We start from the raw sequence: 25134 nt of genomic DNA on the forward strand, positions 1-25134 counted from the left end.
TCCTCTTGTCCGTGGCATCCCGGAACACCGGGGTGTCTTCAGCCGGAATCGCAGTGGATTTGTTCAAAACCGCTATCGCATGATCCACCGGCGGTGGAATACACCAGCGCTCATCAGTAGCAGGCGTAAAGGGATAGCGTAGCTTAAACCTACTAGGTACAGCAAACGGCTTGCGTATATTACGCCACTGTTCTTTTACAGCGTTTTGGAAATCATCAGTGCAGGGGTACACCTGCGACGTTTTGCGCCTTTTCTGCGTCCCATAAGCCGCCAAGGCAGCTGGAGGACATGATTCTTCCCCTAACCGCAGTGTTTGCTTGATAGAAGCAACCAATTCATCCATGAGTGCAAGCTCCTCAGACGAGCCAGGGGGAGAATTATCAACCCCCTCCACCTCAGCCTCCATTTCTGACCCGATAAGGTCCAGGGAGGAACGGGACCCCGATAAGGAGACCCCAGCCACATCAGCCCCAGCACCATCACCCTCTGAATCAGAGGAAATTGAAACTCTGGGCCTTTTTGTGGATTGAGCAGCCACCAGCATTTGCACCTGAGTCGCAAGGCTAGCCACAATCGCAGCCAAATCCCCCCCAGGGGGGGAGAGTGCAGACCCCTGGCTTCCCACTAAAGTTGTAGGAAATTTGTTTTCCTGAGAATCCATGCCCCTGTAGCAGTAAAATAAATGGGTGACCGCCCCTTTAAGAGAGCGCTGCGATCGTAGCCCACTGCACACAAACACCCCACACAAGGGACCCCCACAGGGACAATTAAACCAAGGCAGGATACAGGGAATAGAGGGAAATGAACCTGGAGATCGCTGCTGCTGCTGCTGCCTGCGGTGCTCCTGATGGAAAGGAAGTGCTGGTATACAGGGCGCTCTATTAAAGCCTATGGAGGCTACAAGAAAATGGCCACCATGCATGTAAAACATGCGGCCGGAGCGATCGCAGCCAAAATGGCGCCGTTTGGCGCCGAAACCGCCGCTCCCACACCCCATGAGGGTGAAGTAAAAAAAACATCCAAATTGCCCAGCAAAAGGAAGCATGTTAAACCGCCGCAGCGGCGCTGTAATGTGCCCCAAGCATGAGAAACTCAAGCCCCACAGCACACAGCCGTTCACATACAGACTGACACAGAGTGCAGCACAACCCCCCCCCCCTCCTGCAGCCCACAGCATGCAACATGAGGGATAGGGAGACAGTAACATTGTGAACACAGGGTAAGGTAACACAGTCCCAGACTGACACCCCCCAGACAGACAGGTCCCCACAGACATACACTTACCTCTAACATGGCGTGGGGAACCCGCACAGGCGAACAAACCGCTGAACATAAGGCAGGGAGAGTCGCATCTAGGACGCATCAGAAGGTGGGTTGAGAAACCGCACAGCGTCCGGTGAGGTAGCCACCTCACCTGGCATCCCTGCACGACACAGGGATGGGTCGTTCAGAAAACTCAGGAGCGATACCTGACTGAACGCTCGATGGCGGGCTGAGAAACCACCGACCCACAACCTGCGACCAGGGGGGTCAGCCCGAGACGCAGCCCGCATGATCCTCTTCTTCCGAAGAACTAACTAACGCTGATAAAATAACAGCTAACAAGAAAGAGAGAAAAAACTCAAATAAAATCCAAAGAAAGGAAAGAGAGCTGAGACAAGGTGTCCCAGCACAGAAACATCCAGCCACTCCTGACAGCTAGACAAATGAAACTGGTTTGGTTACAGGAAGTGGAGGGTTATGTACTGAGGGGACCACCCCTTGGGGGTGGGGATATGTTAAAAGTCTTTTGTACTAACATATTCTATTGCCTAGCTACTCCTACGGATAAGAGGACATAACCCATTGGTGATGAATATGAAGGGGCGGCGACTGTCGGAGGACGTAAGAGAAAAAGGTGCTTAGCAGATAAAGTGCTTATCAAATAAAGTGTTGTAGTGCACGTGCAAAGAATTCCCAACTGTATCATACAGTATATGGAAAGTGCTGTAAAGAGCTGGGGAAAGAACTAGTATGCAAAGGATAAATATACAAATACAAGAAAAATGTAAAAAAATGAAAACACAATCAGAATAGTGTTGGTGTACAAATAGAATATACTAAAAGGAAACACAATCCAAATAGTGCTGGTGTGCAACCAATCTGTGAATAGTCCCAACACAATCCAAATAGTGCTGGTGTGCAACCAATCTGTGAATAGTCCCAATGATGGAATTTCTGTAGTCCGGTGACTGAGTATATTGTGCAGGAAAAAATATATATATGAGTGGTAGGTGACAATCACTGTATTCAAAAGGGTGACCCCGTGCCGTGTGGTAGGGTGCTGCGTGGTCCTTTCTGGTGAAAAGGCTCACTTACCAGAAGCACCCACCCCACACAGGGGTATAAGGCGGGTGTATAAGAATCAAGGGTCTCGGTGTCTCCCCTCCTCCTGGGTCGATGGGTCCCTGAAGTGGTCCCTGAGGTCCTAACTGGAGGTATCCCTGGGGTACTAGTGGATCCTACTATTCTCCTATAGGCTAGGGATGATCCGAGAGGTCCGCCAGATATAGCTCATAGCCGTATACCAAGGGATGATAGATAGACAAGGCACATAGCGTAATACCGTCTAGGAGGTTTATTCAATATAAAACAGAGAGGTACTCGCAATCAGAAATAAGTAAACAAGCACAGGTACGAGTGTGGAGCGCGATGTGGTCCAAGCCTCGTTCTCTATGTGCGGGAACCGGAAGTGACGCGGCACGCGTTTCGTAATCAATATGGCTGCTGAGGACGTATTGATTACGAAACGCGTACGGCGTGTCGCGTCACTTCCGGTTCCCGCACATAGAGAACGAGGCTTGGACCACATCGCGCTCCACACTCGTACCTGTGCTTGTTTACTTATTTCTGATTGTGAGTACCTCTCTGTTTTATATTGAATAAACCTCCTAGACGGTATTACGCTATGTGCCTTGTCTATCTATCATCCCTTGGTATACGGCTATGAGCTATATCTGGCGGACCTCTCGGATCATCCCCAGCCTATAGGAGAATAGTAGGATCCACTAGTACCCCAGGGATACCTCCAGTTAGGACCTCAGGGACCACTTCAGGGACCCATTGACCCAGGAGGAGGGGAGACACCGAGACCCTTGATTCTTATACACCCGCCTTATACCACTGTGTGGGGTGGGTGCTTCTGGTAAGTGAGCCTTTTCACCAGAAAGGACCACGCAGCACCCTACCACACGGCACGGGGTCACCCTTTTGAATACAGTGATTGTCACCTACCACTCATATATATATTTTTTCCTGCACAATATACTCAGTCACCGGACTACAGAAATTCCATCATTGGGACTATTCACAGATTGGTTGCACACCAGCACTATTTGGATTGTGTTTCCTTTTAGTATATTCTATTTGTACACCAACACTATTCTGATTGTGTTTTCATTTTTTTACATTTTTCTTGTATTTGTATATTTATCCTTTGCATACTAGTTCTTTCCCCAGCTCTTTACAGCACTTTCCATATACTGTATGATACAGTTGGGAATTCTTTGCACGTGCACTACAACACTTTATTTGATAAGCACTTTATCTGCTAAGCACCTTTATTTTGATTAGCACTCATTTGTATTGAGTTATGTTTTAGCATGCAATATTTACGCTAAATTATTTGTCACTGTTACTTTATAGTATTTACAGTTTGTACGTTTTTATTGTTTTTTAAATAGGCAGCGCCAACACCCTATCTTTTATTCATTTTATATTTAGTCCCCGGACTAATATTCAGGGAGGCTGCAGCCTACACTTACACACACTATCTATATATTATATTTACTCCACACACTTGTCACTGGGATATATTTTCTTTGCACAATTTTTTGGGCATATCCTATTAGAGTCCTCTTGCGCGGAGTTTATACATCTCATATTCTGAAAAGTGCCATCAACTTAAAAGAATTCTTCTATACTGACCTTTAATATCCTGCATGTCAGAACTTCATAACGTTGGTGCAAAATTCTGTGTTTCACCAGCACTTTATTCACCATTGGAATGAATATCTGATACTGAAGAAGAAAATAAAAAAATAAATAAATAGGTCATATTCCAAGCTAAGATGCATTGTCATTTAATATTCTGTATAGTTGGTATCCTATTTATAAAAGCACACAGTATTACCATGGTGGAAAAAAAAAAAAAACACATAAAATCCAACCTGTCTCCAAAAGCCTGGGACCCTCTAATGTGCGAGAATGTTGAGGAAAGCAAGTGACAGGCTGGCCCGTACTCTTCATTGCTATCCTTAAAGCTGAACTCCGGGCACAGAAACTTTACATATTCCTCAATAGCCATAAGTAATGTAAATCCACTTTGTGTGCACCAAATAGCTTTGAAAACCCAAGGTATTACCTTGTAAAAAGCGAAGTGACATCATCACTGTGCTGTATACATCCTCTGCAGCGTTATGGGAAGGATCCAGCAGCTCCATCCACTTGAGCAGGGATCTTCAAACTACGGTTCTCCAGCTGTTGCGGAACTACACATCCCATTAAGCATTGTAAACTCTGACATTCACAGACATGACTAGGCATGATGGGAATTGTATTTCCCGAACAACTGGAGGGCCATAGTTTGAAGACCTCTGCATTAGAGGCTGCCTGCAAAAAACTACAGAAGGTGGGCAGAGACAAGGCCGGTCACCATGCACAAGGATAGAGCGCAGCAGTGAGCGGTCTATTACAGAAGCTCCTGAATAGAGGGGAAGTCTCACGCTGGACTACTGCACAGATCTGGAAGAAATACACAAACCACTCCAAGATTCAAGGAATGATACACTAACCGCTTGTATTTAGACAATATTTGCTTATCCCGGAGCCACACTAAATAGCAGCAGGGCATAAGATGGGCTAACCAGCAATTACCTAATCTTTCTCTGGTTAGTACATACAGGCTAGAGTACGCCAGGAACTCTCAGCAGACATTAGAAGGTATGTGTGGTCAAATGCGTTGCACTCTAAATGGAGCTGTGCAAGTGCAGCTCTGTTTACATTCTGCAGAGGACTGGGAATAGGAAGGCAAATGTATTTTTTACTGCAGAAGACACACTGAATGTCTCTTCTGCAATAAAATGACTGCCTATTGGCAACAATTAACACATTACCTTAGTTACCACTTAGTTTCAAATAACAGACTTACTGGCCAAAAAACAAAGGGCTAACAAAAGAAATTTAATTTGGCCACCACAGCCAAGCTTTTTACTTGGTAAGGCTGCAATATAATAAACTTGTGTTTTGGGTTGAACACCGCTTTAAATAAATGTACAAAAAAAATACAGAAGCCTGAACTAATCTACATCTTTGCAATGTTAAATCGCTAGATTCTTTTAATTCTTTATGCTCCTATTGTCCAACCCCTTCACGCCTAAGGCTCCCTTTTACACAGGCTTTCCGATCCGGTCCACCCGTCAGTTTTTCAGGCGAACCGGATCGGATGCTCCATGCAGCCCTATGGCAGTGTTTCTCAGCTTCGGTCCTCAGGGCACACCAACAGGCCAGGTTTGCAAGAAAACTGAAATACATCACAGGTGATATCATTTGCTGCTCAGTGATTGCAGTATTCTAGTCTGCATCTTCCCAAGGTAATACTTAAAATGTGGCCTGTTAGTGTGCCCTGAGGACCGAAGTTGAGAAACACTGCCCTATGAAGAGGTGGATGTCAACGGAGACATCTTCGCTGACACCCGCTGCTATCCGATCCAATCCTGTCCGTGAAATCTGAACGGATGGAAACCCTATTTTCCATCTGTCTGGAGGATCAGATAAAATTGAGGACAGGCGGTCCGTTCTCATCCGATCTCCCATCGAGGAGAACGGGGATATGACAGCTCCGTCTCTGCACATAGAACAGAGATGGAGCTGTCATCCGCCTGCTCAGTGGGGATCGGCGGATCGATACCTGCTGAGAAAAACGGACCCTGTCAGGCGCACTGCCCACGTGAAAGGAGCCTAAGGGTAAAACAAATCTTAATGCCTAAGCCCAATTTTGCAACTTTGTCATGTGTTAGTAAAACAGTACATATCACAACTAATTTGCGCATCCAGGTGGGTTATACCTTGTTTTTTTCAGGACAAATTGGACTTTTATTTGGTTGTAAATGGTAATGGATATCCCTTTTTTTTTATTATCAAAGGAAAACTGGCCCAAAATAGTAAAAAATAATATTTTTTAAAAATGTAACTATATGTATTTCTTGCTACTACCATAACCTACCACCAAAGAACCCACCAAAATAAATTCTGTTCCCGACAATATTGCAGCAATATGTGTAGGTTAATTGTCGTTTATACCTGTAGTACAGCCCAGAAACAATAGTGCACATTTTGTTTTTTAATCCTACCTAAAAAACACTGACATTAAAAACAAAAAAAATAATTTCTGTCCCTGACCCAAACCCTAACCCTGGTACTGACCTAGGTCAAACCTTAAAACAAGGTATTTTTTTTTTTTTCTAGCTTTGCAAGGACAGAGAAAAAAAAAATAATAATGTAACTCTCTCGTCCATTCACAGAGACAAAAAACACAGGGGAGGCTTCACAGTGACTGATCACTGTGATAGCCAATCAGAGGCTATTGCAGCAATCAGGTGACCCGGAATCAGAGATATGTAAATATGCGGCCCCACAGCAAAAAAAGCCCAGTCCAGTGGGGCCACAAATTTGTGTTACATCCGCGCCAAGGGGTTAAAGTAATTGTAAACCTCGGACATGAAATATGAACAAAGCACACCCCCCCCCCCGTAGTGTGTAATGGTCTTAATTCAAAGCATTAAATATAATTTCTGTCCGCTATCTCATTTCTCTGATATCAGCATGAGTCACTTTGGACGAGTTTTCCTGATACGTAGAGGAAAAAATTTGACAGGGGAGGGAGCTCCAAAATGATTAAGACTCCATTCACATCTAGGCGTTTTTGGGCAATTTTCTGCTCTAAGCCTCAGCTCTAAAAACAACTGAATGACCCAAACGCTCACTCCAACGGGAATTTAAGGTGTGCTGCTCTCCTCAGATGGGGAAACTCCAAAGACTCACACACCATCAGAAAACTATTTTAAAGTGGTTGTAAACGTTTTATTAAAAATAAACAAAATAATGCCTGTACTTACCTGCTCTGTGCAATTGTTTTGCAAAAAGCAGCCCCGATACTCATCTTCTGGGGTGCCCTGCCGGTGCTCCAGGCCCCACCTCTTTATCGGGTGCCCCCGCGGAAAGCGGCTTTCCAAGGGGGCACCCATGCGGGCTCCAGAGTCTCGCTGCTGCATCCATTGACAGACAGTGGGACTCGGCACTGCCCCCCGCTCCTGTGTCACAGCTTTTGATTGACAGCAGCGGAAGCCAATGGCTCCTGCTACTATTATTCTGTTCAATGAGGAGAGAGACAGCAGCTGGAGCCGTTGCACTCTTGCACATCGTTGGATCAGATCGGGCTCCAGTACGAAAAAAGGGGGGGGGGAATCTGTGGGGAGCTGCAGCACAGGTAGTTTTTCACCTTAATGTATAGATCGCGTTAGGGGAAAAACCTTGAGGCTTTACAACCACCTTAAAGCATAGAACCATGTTACTATAGTTTCATCCACATTAAAAAAAATAAAGGGTAAACTGAATGCACTTTTTAAATTTAGCAGATTTACATTGTTATCTGAAAAACATTTACTTGCTGCCTGTAACCGCGCTCCAATGAGCCATTTATGCAAAAGCCTGCAAAATGAACAGGTCTGTACCTTCTTCCCTAGCTGGAAGACCAGGGAGGAAAGCGTGTCCATGGCAGTGGTTCTCAGCTCGGGGCTGCTGTCCAATGTACGGACAATGGGGTGAATTATTCGGGAGGCATAATCTGTGAAATCCAGCGATTCCGTCAGTCGATCCACAGTCTCCAGGGCCACCCTGGCAAAATATTAAGGAATTTGTTCAAATTTCAATTAATTGAATCACATTTTACATTTATCCGTGGAGATTCGGATTCTTTTAACTGCTGTTTTTACTATATGTATACAAATCTTAGCTTTAAAAAAAAATTTAAAATAAAATTCATGACAAAGGATTCCTAAAGCACTAATGGGGTGACCAATAGACACCAGATGAAGCTAGCCGATTGGCCAGGTGCAGAGACACCGATTGTCAAAGTGAAATGTCAGACTGAGAAGTCCGATAAGGGATATCATAAGGGCTCTAGTTAATTTGTGCATTTAAATTGCAGCTCGAGCTACACAGTTTGTAAAAACAGGCTGTAAATTAAGATAAATATTTGAAAATGAAACGAGAGTCCCAACTGCTGCCTAAAACAATAAAAAAAAAAATAAATAAATATATACCATATTCTTAAATTTTTTTCCTTTCTTTCTGGCCATAAAAAAGTAAAGAAATGAAGTGTAAAAATACTATACACTTCCTTTTAAAGTGTGAGAACAGAGCATTAGCTGGCCAGTAGTTTCTTCTTACTTTCGTGCTGGTAACGGTGCGTCTGATGCATCGAAGAGCTTCACAATGGGTGGTAACAAGAGATGTAAGTAATCATCTAGATTGGCCCCAAACATCTGGATAGCATTCAGAAGCTAGAGAATAAGAAAAAAAGTGAATACAATTATATGACTTTCTTTGGCACTATTACACATACATATAGATCAAAATCAAAACAGGGAATGGAAGCGCAATGCAGTAATGGAAAATTATAATACAAAAATATCCTTTTACAACACATTGAACTCGAGAAAGGGTGGGTACACTGGAAACTGTTGTTCCCATGGTTTTTGTTCAAAGTTCACACGTTTGAATTCAAGATGGGGGGGGGGGATGCCCAAAACTGTTGTTCCCATGTTTTTGTTCATTGTGTTGTAGAAGAATTTTTTTATATTCAAATTTTAAAATTACTGTGTTGTGCTCCCAGTCCCTGTTTTCATTTTTTCAATGTTTGTTAGGTGATGACTGGAGCACACCTGACTTGCTTGATGCACATTTTGTCAAGCACAACATACAACTCCCTTTTGTCCTTAGAATTTAGTTTTTTGCCGAAAAAGTACCTTAATAACCACTGCTCGCCCGGCGCTGCTGTCATGCATGAATACTCGTAGAATGTGAGGAATAAGCTGAGGCAAGTACAACTTAAACTCCCCACCCAGTGCCAGGACAATCTGCTCAATAAGTAAAATGATGGTGCTCTGGATGGGATTGTTCATAGTCCAGTAATCCTGCAGAAAATAAGATGGAAACGCATCAGACAACAATCTAAAGCTGCAAAAAAAAAAAAAAAATCTTCTGTAGTTTGTAATTGCACATCCCCAGCAACATTTGGCTCGTCACAAAGATAGTTATCACTGTGGCCCAGGAACTAATAATGAGTAAAGAGTGGTGTGGAAATGGCCAAAGTTTGTTGTTAGAATACCTAACCACTCCCCTTAAAGAGGTTGTAAACCAAAAAAAAGAAGAGAGAAAAAAAAAAACTCTGTAAGACAAGACAAAGGCATAATGAGCTAGTGTTCATCGCATACTAGCTCATTATGAAATACTTGCCTTAGAACAAGCCCCCGCCGTGCCGCCCACTCAGCGGTGACACGGCCGACATGTTTGGTCGTCATGCTTCCTGGTTCGCTTCCTCCGTCCATCTGACTGGCTGCAGGCGCGATGACATCACATGCGCGCGGGAGTCGCCGTTCACGACACAGGGCTCTGAAGGAGCAGCACGGGTGGCCGTTCCTTCAGAGCGCATGCGCCGATGACGTCATCGACTGCATTAAAAGTAAATATCTTCTAAACGGTGCAAGTTAAATATTTATAGTACCTATAGGTAAGCTCTATTAAGGGTTTACCTATGGTACAAGTTATAAGAGAGAATTTACAACCTCTTTAAGCAGTAATTTATGTGACCAAATGTCTACGCCAAGCTTTCTCAACCAGGGTTCCTCCTGAGGTTCAGAGGGGGTTATTGAGAAACATGCAGTGAATAAATGTTCTCCTGCCTGCAATGATCACCTATGTTAGGGGGGAAATTCAACTGACCACCAAATAAAAGGGTAATTTTTACAGTGATCACGAATATTAGGGTGGCCCATATGCAAAAAAAAAAAAAAAAAATTGGGGTGCCCATCAAAGCACTAGAAATTTCCCCCCTGCACTCCAAAGAGAAGGAAAGGGAAGGGACAGGAGAAGGGAAAGGAAGAGCGAAACCAGGTAGTGGAGGGGTGGAACCACCAGACATTTCTGCTACAAAATACAAGATCATAAACTCCAATATTAAAATGTTTAAAAGATACAAATGTAGCCACTTTGTTCAAGATACAAATGTAGCCACTTTGTTCAAGATACAAATGTAGCCACTTTGTTCAAGATACAAATGTAGCCACTTTGTTCAAGATACAAATGTAGCCACTTTGTTCAAGTGCACAACTCCAGTTTACAGTCCTTTAGTCCCCGTTCACACTTAGGCGACCTGGTCGCCTCACAGGTCGCCTCCCATACAGAAGCTATGGACCCGTTCTAATAGGAGCGACACAAGTCGCTCCGACTTAGAAAAAGGGTCCGGAGCTTCTTTGGGGCGACCCGGAGGCGACCGCCATAGACTTCAATGTTATGAAGTCCGTGGCGCCGCTCCGAGGTCGCGGCGCGCTGCTCGCACCGCGACCTCGGAGGTCGCCTCCCGAAGTCGGATCGCCCCTATGTGAACGGGGCCTTAGAGTTGAGATTTTTAAAAAGGACCCATTAGGGGTGGGTGTTTTGGATATTCTCAAATCAACCTCACCCCCTCTTTCTTCGCCCCTAGGCTGCATTTTTCAGCCACCTTTGGATTATTGCCTCTTGACCATTCTATGGTCTATGGAATGTTATGTATATACAGTATTTCTCTATTAACTCACCAGATTATTGCCCGTAACTAATTTGTACATTCATATATTCATGCATTATTCTACATTTCTATAATTATTTTATCAATTTTGGCATTATAAAGATTTTTTGTTTTTATGGGTCCAGGCTATCAAGGTTAGAATGATCTATCGGTTTATCTTTATTAGATTTTGTATCATTTGTAGCTGGGCTGGAAAAAAAAAATCAATCATTAAAAGGGGATTTGTTCTGTCACTACATATACTCAGCATTTTAACACTTTATCATCCATATTATCTTTATTTCTATTTTTGATTGTAGTGCATTTTTCTTTAAGGCTGAACTTCCCCCAGCTATTTCTGTTAGTATGTCTGTATGCCACTATCTGTTCTGTTTGCATGTCTGTGTATCACTATCTGTTCATGCGGCTGGTGATGTATAAAAAGTAGGCCATCTCAGTTACCCTCTCATCTCTAGGATTAAGCCCCAAAGACGGGGCAAAAAATGTCAGATGGGCATAGCCAGGAGGAGTGCAGGCTGGAGCTGAATCTTTACCTATCGATGTAGTGGCTGGGTTTGGGTTTTTTTAATTCCTGCCCTCTCACCTCTGTTGTGCTGGTCATATAAAGTGATAGTTAGCCACACAAAATAAATTTGAATATAACCTAGACAATAACTCAGATCTACTAACCCTTTTGACACATGGTCATTGCTTAAAGCAGAATGCCAGCTTTTTACATGTGAGCACCATTCTTTGCATTAGTGATCGGAGCCCAAGTTGGAGTGACGATGCCCACAAGGTGACAGCCTAGGATTATGGCAATTTGCCTGGATGATACTGGTTGATGTTTTCCTGAAGATTAGCAACATCTAGTGGCAAAATGAAATTACTGGGGGGGTTCAGTTCTGTCATACGACTCTGCAGTCCCAAGTTGCACAAGTGTGAATGGGGCCTTACATTTCAGTTTATTGTTGGGAAGAATTTTCCAAACTGTTCCTTTGATTTTTCAGCTCTGAAAAGTTAACCGGATTTCTATTTTGTGCCCATTAGCTGGACAAAAAAAAAATGAACGAATGGTCGAAATGACAGTTTTTTAAACTATTTTTCGGCTAATGTATGGCAAGCATTACTATTGCTTCAGGCCTAGGTGTTTAACTTTTCAACATTTTCCAAAGTAAATTTTCGCCAAGTTTTTTTATTTTCCCCACAGTAAACATTAAAAACGTATCTTTCATGGGAAACAAGTGTGTTCATTGAAGATTTGTTGTAGGTTATGTAATGAAACCAACATCCGTGACATGAATGTGAGATTTTACGGGAACTTACAGCTGAAAAAAGGCTGACTCCTCCTCCCACTTTTTCAATATACATAAATCATGGGAAAATTATTCCAAACAATCTGTAAATCACAAAGCTGCCACCTGCAGATACATTTATACTTACTTTTATCAGGGCGAAGATCTCATCCATGTAAGGGCGGATATGACTCCGAACAAAGGAGACCAACATCCCCAACTGCTGGAACATGAACTGAGGAGCAAAAAGGGACACAGATTCAACAATCACTAAAACAAAAAACTTAAGACTGCAAATGCAAATATCTAATGGAAGAAATAATCTGAACACTCAGAAGAACCACATTATCTGGCTCATTTTCTTAGTGCTGTAGAATCAACCTCCCCTATCCCTCGGCACTACCAGCAAGTAGTCAAATGTGGCTACAGTCACCTTAGTAAAGTTAAAACACTTTGTAGGAAAATTTTGGAGATGAGCATAGTGCAGAGTCACAAAACCTTCAGAAAGCCACTTTAGTAGCATAGGAGGAATCCAAAATCTATGACGTTGTCAGCCACAATGTTCTTTTTCTTGCTTTCTTTTCTCCACATACAGCCAAATATGACAAACAATATCACGCTGTCCCAAAATTTGTCTGAATCCATCGCACAAACCAGCTAGCACACACAAGAACAAGTCACTCACTAAAAACTGCAATGCAGCACAGGAGGAGCAATACTTTCTGGGTAGTCTAAAGCCTGAAAAACTGATGTAAACGGATCGAAAACGGATGTAAACGGGTTAATTGGCTGTATCAGTTGTGGAGATTTTTAACCGATTCTTGACAAATATTACACATTTATGGGAACATCTCTCACCCACAGGTGGTTTAGTGAGTTTCTTGGATTTTGTGTATGTAAAATGGCTGCCGCATATTCAATGAACCACGCGGTTGTGGGGGGGGTGCAACCATGTGTTGATGACCTCACTCACAAAATTACCTGTTAGTGGTCAATAGGAATTATTACATCCTGTGGGTGTTTTTTTTGTATACAGGACTATAAAAAGAATAATTTGCATGAGGAAGTCCTCTTGGCTTTGGGCTGTGAAGAAGAAACATGCAGCCAGGATTTCTCATTGTCTTGGTTCTCCAGATATCCAAGCTGTTGACATTTAACTACCAGAGCGAAGAATTGATTTGATATTTTTGGGCATAGGGTTGTAGGTTTAAGACGTGGTATTTAATGTGATGTTTATGGTAACGTTTATGTGTAAGAAGCTTTATGTATTTTTATGTCCAGTAAAGTTTTGATTTATGCTTTTTATCAAAACTGCTCTTGGTGTGTCTGTTCATTTTAAATATTCACGTGGCTGTCCAGTATATCTTCATTATAAATTCTGTTTCCCACATTTGATACATCGGCGGATGCGAGCAGGACGGATGTCAACGGAGATTTAAGGGACTGAAGACGGATAAAGCAATGGATGGCATTTGAAGACAACTGGTACGTTTTCAGCGTGGCTAAACTGACAATGCCCGAGTGAAAGGGGCCTTACATAAAAGGCATCCAAAACAGTCCATCATCACTTGCAACTTGCTTGCGTCATGTGTCCTTCGGGACCTTGCCAATGGACAGCACATTAAAAATGTTCAACAAAACTAGGAAATTCCTCAAGGTTCCTCCATACAACTCACCGGGGCAATGGAGTTAGCAGTAAACCAACATGAAAATACCTGGCTAAGACTCAACAAAACACCCCTAAAAATAATATACTAAATATCCATATAAGAATGCCAACCGCCATTCATGCCAATGTGAATATAAAAGTTTTTTTGGAGTTCCTAAAAGTTAAAGTCCAGCCAGTAATACCTCAACTCCACTCTACCTAACCTCCACAGAAAATAAAAATTAAAGAACTGGTCAGGTCCCGAATTTTTTATATTCTGTAACCTCCTTTGATTACTTATGATGCCGTCTGGCGACATGCGCTATTCCTACACCTGGCTGTCCAGTGGTTTTGTCCTGAGAGGTGCTGAAGATTCCAGCGATGGCATAACATCACAGCGAAATGTACCATCAAAGTCGGTGGGATGAGAGCATGGATTGCAGTGAATGATTACTGGTCTTCACTTCCAGAAGAAGGCAAGAGCTCTAATTTGTCTGGAGATGGGCTTTAAATACACATACAGAAATACAGATTTCAGAAACAACTGGATTTCTTTACAAAAGTCCTTATTTCACAATAAAATTAACTCTGCAAATCACAGAATACCATGTCTGACCCGCTTCAGCCCTATCCCTGGGTGATCATAATGATAAACAAACAACTGCAGTGTTCTTTGTGAAGAGCGCCCCTCCAATCTCCACAGAGCTTCTCCAGTCCGGAATGAAAAAAAAAGGTGCTGGCTGTGGTAGACGGTCCTTGCTCTGACATAAATGAGGGCAATATACTGCGCTAATCCCAATAGACAAACTATAAAGCAAAAAAACAGCTCGCACAAATCCTGAATTGTGGATACAAATAAAATTTATATAAAACATGCAGCGCTTTAAAGTGAAGTGAACCGATCTCATAAGGTCCATAAATATTATAGGTGGTAAACAGTCCACATTAAGTCCACACACAATAATAAATAGGGGATCAAGTAAAGACTAAGTAAAAATTGGCCCCCTGATGACGTCTGATTATGACGAAACATGTAGGTGGAGTTTAGCTGGCGTGACGCTTAGTGCTTCGGAGGATACGGTGGCCATCTTTTTGGTGTCCAGAGCTGCAGCTATTTATGAGCTGTTACTTGCTGGATGTTGTGTAAGTGGCCAATTTTTACTTAAATAAACCTGCTAGTTTGTAATGCTACACCATGAGGAGTCTGTACTTTTTATCTCTGATCTGAGGTCTGCTAAGTATGTTTACCGGGCTGCATGACTAAAGCTGGATACACACTATCCAACTTTTGTGGTAAGATTTCCAATCAGATTTACCTTTTCTATGTAGTGCAAGGGCCTGCCAGATTGCATACAAATTAAAAGTGTTTAGGTTTGACCTCATATTATATGATTTTGGTAAGTCTAAAGGAAAAAGTCTTCAGAAAATCTTATAGTGTGTATGGCCCATAAGAGTATTGTGGGACCTGAGGCTGACTCTACGCGAGAGGAGGTTTATTGTGCACGCTAGACTGACCTCTGTAATGGGGGGTCTGTCAGATCCGGTAAGAGGCTTGAACACCTGGGTGACTGCTGGTGGTGGCTTCTGGATTCACATTTCACATTGGAATTGCGATAATACTTGATCCCCTATTTATTATTGTGTGTGGACTTTATGTGAACTGTTTACCACCTTTAATATTTGTGGACCTTAGGAGATCGGTTCACTTCACTTTAAAAGCGCTGCATGTTTATATAAATTTTACTTGCTCTGACATGGAACAAATCCATACGAGAAAGGTTGCACACTTATGACGTCAAAAAAGTAAAAAATATATGCAAATGTACTGTATGTATTGTACTAGAAGTACGAAAATCCGTAAAAGTGCTCCCTATGTATGTACAGTCTTATTAATGTATTCCAATACCCTCAAAGTGTGCCCTGTTTGTGGATTGCCACTGTAATGCACTCACATATTTCTGAACAGAAAACAACTGCTTGCAAATGGATAAGAAACTCATTATTACTGCTCAACACTAACAGAGGACAGTGATCAGCATTTACATAAGACAGTGATCAAAGGCCAAGAGGTGAAGCTTACCTGCGGCGACATTAATCCTGTCCTCTTCTGGGCCAAAGTCAGAATAGAAAATAAAAAGGGAGGAAGAGACATCGCATTAGGTTGAGGAACATAAAACAGTACAAGTAACCACTATGGCTGGAAACCATTATACATTTTCAGTATTATCTGTATTTTAAATTTTGCTTGGCTATTTTGACCTCAGACAATATCAGATGAGAAAACAGTAAGTTTTTACTGCCTAAGTACAATCTAGAGAGAGCCCCAAATGTTGTAAAATGTACGTTTACCTTTTCAGAAAAACAAAAATGAAAAGGTGAATTTGACACCCTACTGATTTTGCCACCCTCCCGGTACCCACTGTACTTACCTCAGTCTCTCAGTGTCCACAAAGCCGATTCAGCGGGACCTGAAATCCGCACTCTTCACCCTCTTCTTTTGGCAAGGCTTTCGGTACAGATCAGAACAATTCTCTGTGCTGGCGTTGACCAATCAGAATTGCTCTGAATAATCCCGAAAGACGTGCAGAAAGATGATGGAGAAGAGCAGGGATTTCAAATCCCTGGACTATTGCACCGGCTGGATATCCTTCAGCCAGGAAATGAGGTGGGCTCTGACTTGCTGTAGCTTCTAAAGCACACTGTGAGAAGCACACGGTGTGCAGTGAAATCAGAGAAAGCAATATCATAATAGGAGAGGAGCAAGTACAATTGTGCAAGACTGAGGAGCAGACTGGAGTTCAGCTTTATCTGACCTGAGCATGTTCAGCTCAGGACTCAATTTCAGTCAGTTGATACAATTTAGGAGAAATTTAAGGTATGGCATTTGGAGTCCGGGGGGGGTCCTACTATTGTGTGTTTAGGGTCTCATATTGATGCCTCCCTGTCTGCACACTCCATGGTGTTGATTTGTTCTTTATGTCCAATGGGAAACAAACTGCAATAGGCCTGTGTGATTCTCTCTGAGCAGTAAAGAATGTGACAATTCTTCAAGACTTACTTGAGGAGAAGGTTGGTGAGACTGTGGGAAGAAAATATAAAATAGACATCAGTAATGTCCCAGAAAAGAGAACCTGTTACTCTGTAAGAACTGTGAGTATACACACCTCCCGCACGTTGTTGTCACACAGGCGAATAACACTCAGGAAGGTTGGCATCACTTGAGGTAGAAACTGGACACATTTCAGTCCAAGAGATTTAAAAATAAAGGTGATGGCTTGAACCACCATGGTGTGGTGGTTAGACAGAGACTGGTCCCTCAGGATCCGCATTAGGGTGACCACAGACACAGCTGGGTAGAACTCATCTAGAGGAAGATTGCCCATATTCACCAGCATCTCACTGGTACTGCAATCAGCTGAAAAAACAGAGGGGATAGCGTAATAAGCACACGTTCACTCCTATGAAAAATCCCAACACTCAGGTTTATCCAAAGGGTTATTTTAAAAGGGATACACCGGAAGAAACATTTGAGCACATTTTATCACCTTTAACCACTTAAAGATCGCCCCATATATTTTTACTGCTACAAGACGGCTCTCCTGTGCAGAATCACGTACATATAGGTAATTTTTCACTTTTGCCTCCAGGGGGCGCACGCCGCTGGGTTGCTTTTGCTGTGATAGTCAGTAAAACACACAGAACTGAGATCTACCTACACAAGGCAGATCTATGTTCTGACATGGGGGAAAGGGATGGATTTTGTATTCCTACAAGCAGGGAACAAAATTAATCTCTTCCCCTAGTAAAAGCACCGAACACAGTACAAAAAAAAACACTGGCTAGGCACACAGTTAACCCTTTGATCACCCTAGATGTTTAAATCCTTCCCAGCCAGTGTCAGTAGTACAGTGACAGTGCATATTTTTAGCACTGATCACTGCATTAGTGTCACTGGTTCCCACAAAGTGTCAAAAGTGTCAGTGTCCGATTCTCCGCCGCAATATGGAAGTCCTGCTATAAGTCGCTGATCACTGCCATTACTAGTATAAAAGAATAAAGATTCTATAAATATATCCCATACTTTATAGACGCTGTAACGTTCAAATAAACCAAACGCTTATAGCGGTTTTTCTTTTACCAAAAATATGTAGCAGACTGGTTTTTGCCCATTGCTATATTTACTGACTGAACAGGATGCATTGGTGGGCCAACACAGAGATCACAGAATCAGACAATTCTCATGATCTATCTGGACAGGTGAAAATAATTCAGTGGCTTCCTCCCAGAATTTACTTTAGCCTTATGCCATTTCCTTACCAGAGTCCTGGTTGGTTTTAGACTCAGACAGACTGAGGGCTGATGCATCTCGAGACTGGTCAATCATTCCAATGTTCACTTTGTGCTTATACGGGTCCAGAGCACCCAAAAGGCCCAGCACCCGGATAGCCTGGAAGAAGACATGTAAAAATTAGTCCTGGGGGGGGGCTGGGGTGGTCTTTCAGTCACAATATTATAGCATGCCATATGCTTGATACAGCATAACTTACTTCTCGGCGGATACCCTGGTTCTGCTCAGTCTTCAGGAAATTTAGCAGCACCTCCAGCAAAGACGGGTATTTCCGGTATGGCTCTACCACATACCCTGTGCTGGCTACCAGCTGCCCAAGAGTCCATAGCGCCACCTAGGGAGAATAGCTAAGCGTCAGCCAAGATGTTCAGAAATTCCAGGCCTGACAATTACATGTGATTACACTTACCTGTCTCTTCGCCAGCAGAGATGAATCCTGCAACATATCCATAATAATTGGGAATAACTCATCCATCCACTTTCTCATCTCCAGTCCACTGACCTGGAAGGGAACAAAGAAAACTTGTCACACATTGATCATTGTAAAATATTGCATAAATGGTGTGTAAAAACCTAGGATGTAGCACTAAGCAACCTGAATATAATGATGTAACTAGTGTATTATAATGACTCATTTTTCTCTAGGTATAAAGCATTGTGAATGTACATATAATCACATAGAATATACTGTCTCATATGAGCTGTAATGTCAACCACAGCCGAACACCTAGCAAAAAAACAGTGAAAGCTGCAAGAGCCAGTCAGGTGGTCATGCTATGCTTTTGTTAGAAAAAGGGTTACCAATGCCGGCCTCCTGCACACTCTGCAGTGCTGTGTCGTCCCCCCCCCCCCCACTATACCAGGAGTTATTGTCACCTGCAAGGTCCAACAGCAACATTGCTCTGTACCCCAGTCTGACCCCACACTGACAATGCAGAGCACCAAATGCCATTCACAGCCACCCAAATCAAATTCCTATCTAAGGTTTAGGTAAGTACTCCATTGAGGCAACCCACTTCAGTTAAAGTGGTTGCAAAACCTTACATATACCCAGAGAAGGGGCTATCCTCAGGTGATACACCGAAATGAAACAGATCCTCCTACATAAGTTGTACCTGTTTATCTGTAGTTTTCCCTTTTCTACATCCGTTCAAAGTGCTGAATTTAAAAAGATTATCTGGGATTTCAGAAAAAAAAGGAGCTGAATTTACACTCTGCAGAGCTCAGTGGAGGGAAGAGACATGCCCCCCTTCACACAACAACAGAGCCTCCCGTCACCATTTTTCTCTTGGTGTCAGGAAAACTTGTCAGAAGGGATTCATGCTGATAGCAGAAGAACAAAACAGGAGACAGAAATTATGCTTAGTGATTTTATTTGCAACAAGTACACACTATAGAGGGATATGCCTTGTTCATATTTCAGGTCTGAGGTTTACAATCACTTTAACTGTGGAAAACCTGAGAAATTCAGAGCTGCCAGGTGGGGCCTTTTACCCTGGTAATTATTAGTATCTGGTCGCTACGCTGGCTGGCAGGGTGGATGGACGTTCTGGGGGGCTTGGACCCTCTTATCTCATCCCTTATTCACACCGCAGCTCTCGAGGATTCGGTATCCAGAGTTATTTTTCAGTCACCAAGGCAACCTGGAATTGTCCAGCCCTGCGCGAAGGGTTCACAAGCTTTGGGTTTGTGTCAAAGGCATCAGTTTGAGAAGTTTCTGAGATCATTTATAATTCATTGACAGGTGCAACTGATCTCTTTCTGACCTGCTTCAAGCAGGTTTTGGACTGCCATAGGCTTGTATGGGAATGCAAAACCCGCTTGTTGTGAACAAAAGCTTATCAAGACACAGGTCCTAAGATCTATCACCAGTATCTGCCTTCTTCTTTAGCAGACCCCTAGTTCCAGATAAACTCCAATGAAACACTACATAGTCTGACCCCATATATAGAAACCCTTGCTGTGGTGTATAGCTTTAGAGTATAAAAAAAAAAATTACAAAATGTTGCCCAAACTGTAGTTCTGTAAATAGAGAGGTAGCCCTGTACTGCACATTGCCTGCTTTTGAGCTACTTATGACTCACTAATCAATCATTATCACACTTATGATGGCCACCCTTCCTTCAGACATACTGTACACACTGTGGTACAGCCCCATCCCACCACTAACAAAGCAGGCATGCCCATGGCCAGCCTGGCTTACACTCTCAGCATGTGTGCATTTGAGTAAAAATAAACTAAAGGGTTAACAATGTGGAGTTTTTTCTGTGGAGTTTTTTCATTTTTATATTATAATTGACTCTATTTACAAATGTACAGATAAGTCAGCAGTAACACACAGTATAAATCACCACACTCGCAGAAAGCAAAATTCTCTTGTTATGGCTTGCCATTTCTTGGTCTTTGTAGTATTTTATTCAATGAATACAATAGTGAATATCATCCTGTTAGTATGTGGGGGAAAAAAGGGCTCCTTCCTGATGAACAGGATGCACAGACTTACCTGGGCAAGCTCTCCAATTGTTGCCAAAACATTGGTAATCACGCCAGGGTTAGGATCTGGGTCACGGAGTTTTAAGATCAGAGCCTGGTGATTACAGAGAGATCATAGTCAGAAAGTGTTTGATAATGCAGACAAGCTATGGTATTCGTTACATTAAACCACTAAAAACACCTTCACATGATTGGGTTTTAAAACTGTGGTACAAAATCTTCCTCTCATATATGGGCAGATAGAGAACTTTTCTCTGTGTCTTTTACATTACATGTTGTCATAGTGTTTGGAGATCTCTTACTGCAGCCTCCTGGGATGCATGTTGAGCATCCCAGAAGGCTTACATATAGTTACATAGTAGTTGAGGTTGAATAAAAACAATAGTCCATCCAGTTCAACCTGTATAGGTGTGTGTGGCTGTAATCATCTCACATAGCCCTCAAGGCTGCAAGGCCATAGGTGCTGAACTCTACCGAGATCACCTGACACTTGTCTATGACAATGTGTAATGTGAAAGGCATTTCATATTACATGTTGCCATAGTGTTGGGAGATCTTGCAATATTTCAGCACCTATGAACCTGCAGCCTTTTGGGATGTTTGTTGCGTATCCCAGAGGGCTGCCTAGGTAATGCATGATGAAGTTAAACTGTAGAACATAGAAAAAAATTTACAAAAGCTAAAAGAAGAAAATTAAATGGTAAGCAATTTTGTAATGAGAAACCATACCTTAAGTATTGGCTCCATGTAAGGGCGTATCAGTCGCGGTGCGTTAGACACAAGGTGGCCTAACATACGAGCACTTTGTTCCTTGTTCCTTCCAACGCCACTGTGCTCCAGCTCTGTCAAAATCTATGGATATCCAGAAGGATTAGTCTTGGCTTGCCCGATAGTAAAGATCACAATAGAACTGCTGAGTGTAACCTACCTGGATGAGCATCTTACGCAGGAATGGCATTACAAAGGCAGGATTCATGCTGCTGAGGCGGCCAATCGTACAGATGGCCAACTCCCGGATCTCAAACACCTCGTCATTCAGAGCCACAAACAAGGCCTGAAGGTTCTCCGCCTGAGCTAGATGTGAATCGAAGCGTTCGTCTAACGATGCTAAAACGCAGTATCGGATATCAGGGTCTATGAAAAAAATTGAAGAATCCCAAGACAGTCAATGATTTCCTTCTTGATACATTTTATAATGCGTTTTATCTTAGAATGTGTATAGGGATGAAGTGGGTACCTTGGCGTTCAGTGTTACCTGGGTCTGTAATCCCGACTACCAGAAGTTTGCTTAGAACATCAGCCACAACTTGCACTGCAGTCTGACTCACGTGTCCATGTCCACTCAGTAGCTGGATAGAGGGGGTCAAAAGCCGGGAGCAGGTGCGAGCAGCTTCCATTCGAATCTCCTTGTGCTCGCTGTTGAGGAAATGATCAGCACAGTGACGGACGAACTGCGTCAGCGAGTGACCTGAAAACAGAAGAATCACCACTTACTAGTCTGGAAGGAGTACGATACAGACACTTAACTTCACTTCTAAGTAGTAATCGACCGATATTGTTTTTTCGTTGCCGATATTTTGGTAATTGCATATCGGTATCAGCCGATATGTTCGTACATTTAAAAAAAATTTTTTATTTTTATCACTTGACAGGTTTAAAAGACCCCAAACCCCTCCTCTGCACTTAAAAGCATTCAAAACGCCAAGTTTGGCTGTTTTGAATGCTGTCATTTTTTTAATCTGGCTCCAAGTACCCGGAAGTGATGTCATGACATCGCTTCCAGGTTTTTACATGGAGACCCGATCAGAGCTTGAATGCGGCTTTGATCAGGTCTTCGGCAGCCATGCAGGCTGGTTGCCCGGGTCTCCCGGTGGAACAGGACACCGGGGCGAGCCGCGGAAGGCGGCGGGAGGGGGGCGTCCCCTCCATGTAATGACAGCCAAGCGGCTTCTCAGCCGCATCGGTTGTCATTAAAAGACAGCCGACCGTCGGCTATGGACACCGGTTCCCGGGGTGATGCCTCTAGCTGCAGGTATCACTCTGGTACAAGCACTTTCTGAACTATCGGCAATATCAGCCACCTAGGTGGCAGATTCCGATATATCGGAGAAACTGCATATTGGCCCTCGATATATCGGCTTTGACGATAATCGGTCGATCACTACTTCTAAGAATGCTCTAGAACATGGGTTTAGAGGAAAGTAAAACATAGATGTCTAGGTTAAGTAATAAATGCCATTACCTTCAAACTCAAATGTTCCCAAGGTACGGAGAGCGAGGGTTATGCTGCCCACGTCACTAACTTCAGGAATATTGGTGAGACTCGGCGAAGAGAGTTGCTGTGCTAGGCCTTTGGGCATACCCGGGTGCCGGAGAGGTTTGTGCATAAGAACCAGTGAAAGCATTTTCAGCAGGCCATCCTGAATGTCCTTCTTTAGCTGCGGGATGTGACGACTAAGGTCATACAGAACGGCTGTCAATGCAGGGCTGGAAGAAGGAGTAATAGTTAAAGGGATTGTAAAATGATCATCTTGTAAAACAACCTATTCAGCTTAAAATAGAAATGAAATGCAAAACATTGTTGTATAGAAATAAAAACAAAAAAATTAAAAAATTTGAAAAATACCTTTCTTCCCTTTTTTATAAGTGAACACATTCCCTCTGTCTTCAGCTGCATAAGAGCTAGGAGGAAAGGAATCAGCAGCACACGGAGCTTCCCAGTGAATGGCTGTGCATCGGGAGCGTGTCAAGACTGATCATTGGAGGAGAGGAAACCGAGTTCCCAGCACAACTAGAGAACTGACTATGCTGTGCTCTCCTGCTTAGTGTGTCAGTTTTATTAGGAAAGCAAGGGGACTAGCAGAGATTTCACAAGGAAGTAATACAAAGAGAACATACAAGTACATGGTACAGCAGGCACATATCAGGAATATGAAGTGTTGGGACTAAAAAACGCTTTAAACTGATACATCACTGTCACCATTTTCTCCAACAACAATCAGATAACATACCTCAGCCCCACAGACAACATGGGCTCCAGAAGTTCCTTAATATCCTGCTGAATGGAAGGCCCCATGGCTCGTGCCAGCATGCTGATGCAAGTAAACACTGTGGCATCCACCTGCATAGTCTTCTGCCTCCTGTATGGAGAAAATTCACAACAAATCATAACTTACATAAATGGCTTATGTGAAAAAGCAGTGACTATATGGATGAATTATCACTTATAGCTCCATTTATAAAGAGCCACAAATCGCCCACTTTCCCTTGAAGGATGTTGTATTGGAGCCGCATTATGCCTCAAACACGTCAAGAAAATCTGGTGGAGTTTGGCAGGGAAAAAAAGGCCCTTAGGGGCACAGACAGTTCATCCTTTGCAGGAAGAGTCTTTAGACGATTCAGTGGTGCTTAGGAGTACAGCAATGATATGGGGACCAAGGGTCAGGTAGGCAATGCAAGTGAACTGACATGTAGGAAGGGTTAAGAAAAGCCTTGAAATGAAGGACAACACCACCAGTATTTCTTGCTGGTCTATGTAAAGTTTACTGATAACAATATATATCAGGTTACAGAGCTGTGACATCGTTCGTTAGCCATACATGGGTCACCAAATCCCAGGAGCCAGGTCGCCATGGCTACTAGAAATTGCATCCTGTCACCTAGGCATTTGTCAGCCCATTCACTGCGGGGACACCACCTCGCACGCCCCAAGCTATGCGTGTCTTGGAGGCAATCTCCGTCCAAAGGGGGCTAGGCATTCCATCTCCTGGGGCGTGTGCTGGGCCAAGCTGTGAAGCTGATTGGGATGGTTGTGTCCTCTATCCGGAGGGCAGATCAGAAGAAGTCTGGGGCGGGTCCCTGTCTCATTCAGGCAATGCCGGGTGTAGCAGGCTGTCAGTGTGTCGCTCTGCTATCCAGGTGATTGGGCAGGACGACGACGGAGCATTGCTGCCATAGGCTGCACAATGCTGGGCAGAGGGGAGGGAGGAGACCGTTGGCAGTTTTCCCGGCCATTAAGGCCGGGAAAGAATGTAATGCATTGGAATGTGCACTGTATTACATTCAGTGGAGCACAGGGGAGATCTAAAAGACCCTGTATGTCTCATTTAAGAGAACCTGACACCAAAAAAATTAAGATCATGGATTTAAAGGAATATGAATTTATTGTTGGCCATTATCAGCACCTTTGGCGCAAGAATAGCTCAAGAAAAATCCATCCCTTTAAATTCTACGTAGGTCTTTACGCTTGTCCGTTGCGCTTCCATTGTGATGTTAAAAATTTCCCTTGCTGCATTTTTAGTCAGTTAAAGCGGAGTTCCGGCCTCGGAAAAGTTTTTTAGATAAAAATACCCCCGGGACAGTCAGGGCTAGTGCATTCCACAATGGACAGCCTCTGAACTGTCCCAGGTCGCACTTACCTTTTAGAAGAAATACTTACCTTTAAAATGTCTTGTCCAGCGCTGCCATCTCAGGTGTGGGCAGCTGA

At 43.2% G+C, this 25134-nt stretch overlaps 1 protein-coding gene across 3 annotated transcripts in view; it reads right to left on the bottom strand.

Moving 5' to 3' along the window:
- The window catches only part of MTOR (mechanistic target of rapamycin kinase), a 254519-nt gene that overhangs the window by 200604 nt on the left and 28781 nt on the right, over positions 1 to 25134 (bottom strand). For 2 of the 3 annotated variants that reach the window (XM_082274318.1, XM_082274317.1), the window contains exons 10-26: positions 23660 to 23788; positions 22891 to 23135; positions 21886 to 22116; positions 21577 to 21782; positions 21378 to 21500; positions 20659 to 20742; positions 18565 to 18657; positions 18355 to 18489; positions 18125 to 18254; positions 16972 to 17222; positions 16866 to 16886; positions 15888 to 15914; positions 12308 to 12394; positions 9066 to 9233; positions 8488 to 8600; positions 7770 to 7932; positions 3967 to 4059 (exon numbers count right to left, since the gene is read on the bottom strand). In XM_082274318.1, coding sequence (XP_082130444.1) covers positions 3967 to 4059; positions 7770 to 7932; positions 8488 to 8600; positions 9066 to 9233; positions 12308 to 12394; positions 15888 to 15914; positions 16866 to 16886; positions 16972 to 17222; positions 18125 to 18254; positions 18355 to 18489; positions 18565 to 18657; positions 20659 to 20742; positions 21378 to 21500; positions 21577 to 21782; positions 21886 to 22116; positions 22891 to 23135; positions 23660 to 23788 — 2299 coding nt within the window. The remainder of the gene's footprint in view (positions 1 to 3966; positions 4060 to 7769; positions 7933 to 8487; positions 8601 to 9065; positions 9234 to 12307; positions 12395 to 15887; positions 15915 to 16865; positions 16887 to 16971; positions 17223 to 18124; positions 18255 to 18354; positions 18490 to 18564; positions 18658 to 20658; positions 20743 to 21377; positions 21501 to 21576; positions 21783 to 21885; positions 22117 to 22890; positions 23136 to 23659; positions 23789 to 25134) is intronic. The other variant, XM_082274319.1, reaches the window with a different exon arrangement.

This window comes from Pelophylax lessonae (assembly GCF_965119305.1).
Source record: "Pelophylax lessonae genome assembly, chromosome: 12".
Lineage (NCBI taxonomy): Eukaryota > Metazoa > Chordata > Amphibia > Anura > Ranidae > Pelophylax > Pelophylax lessonae.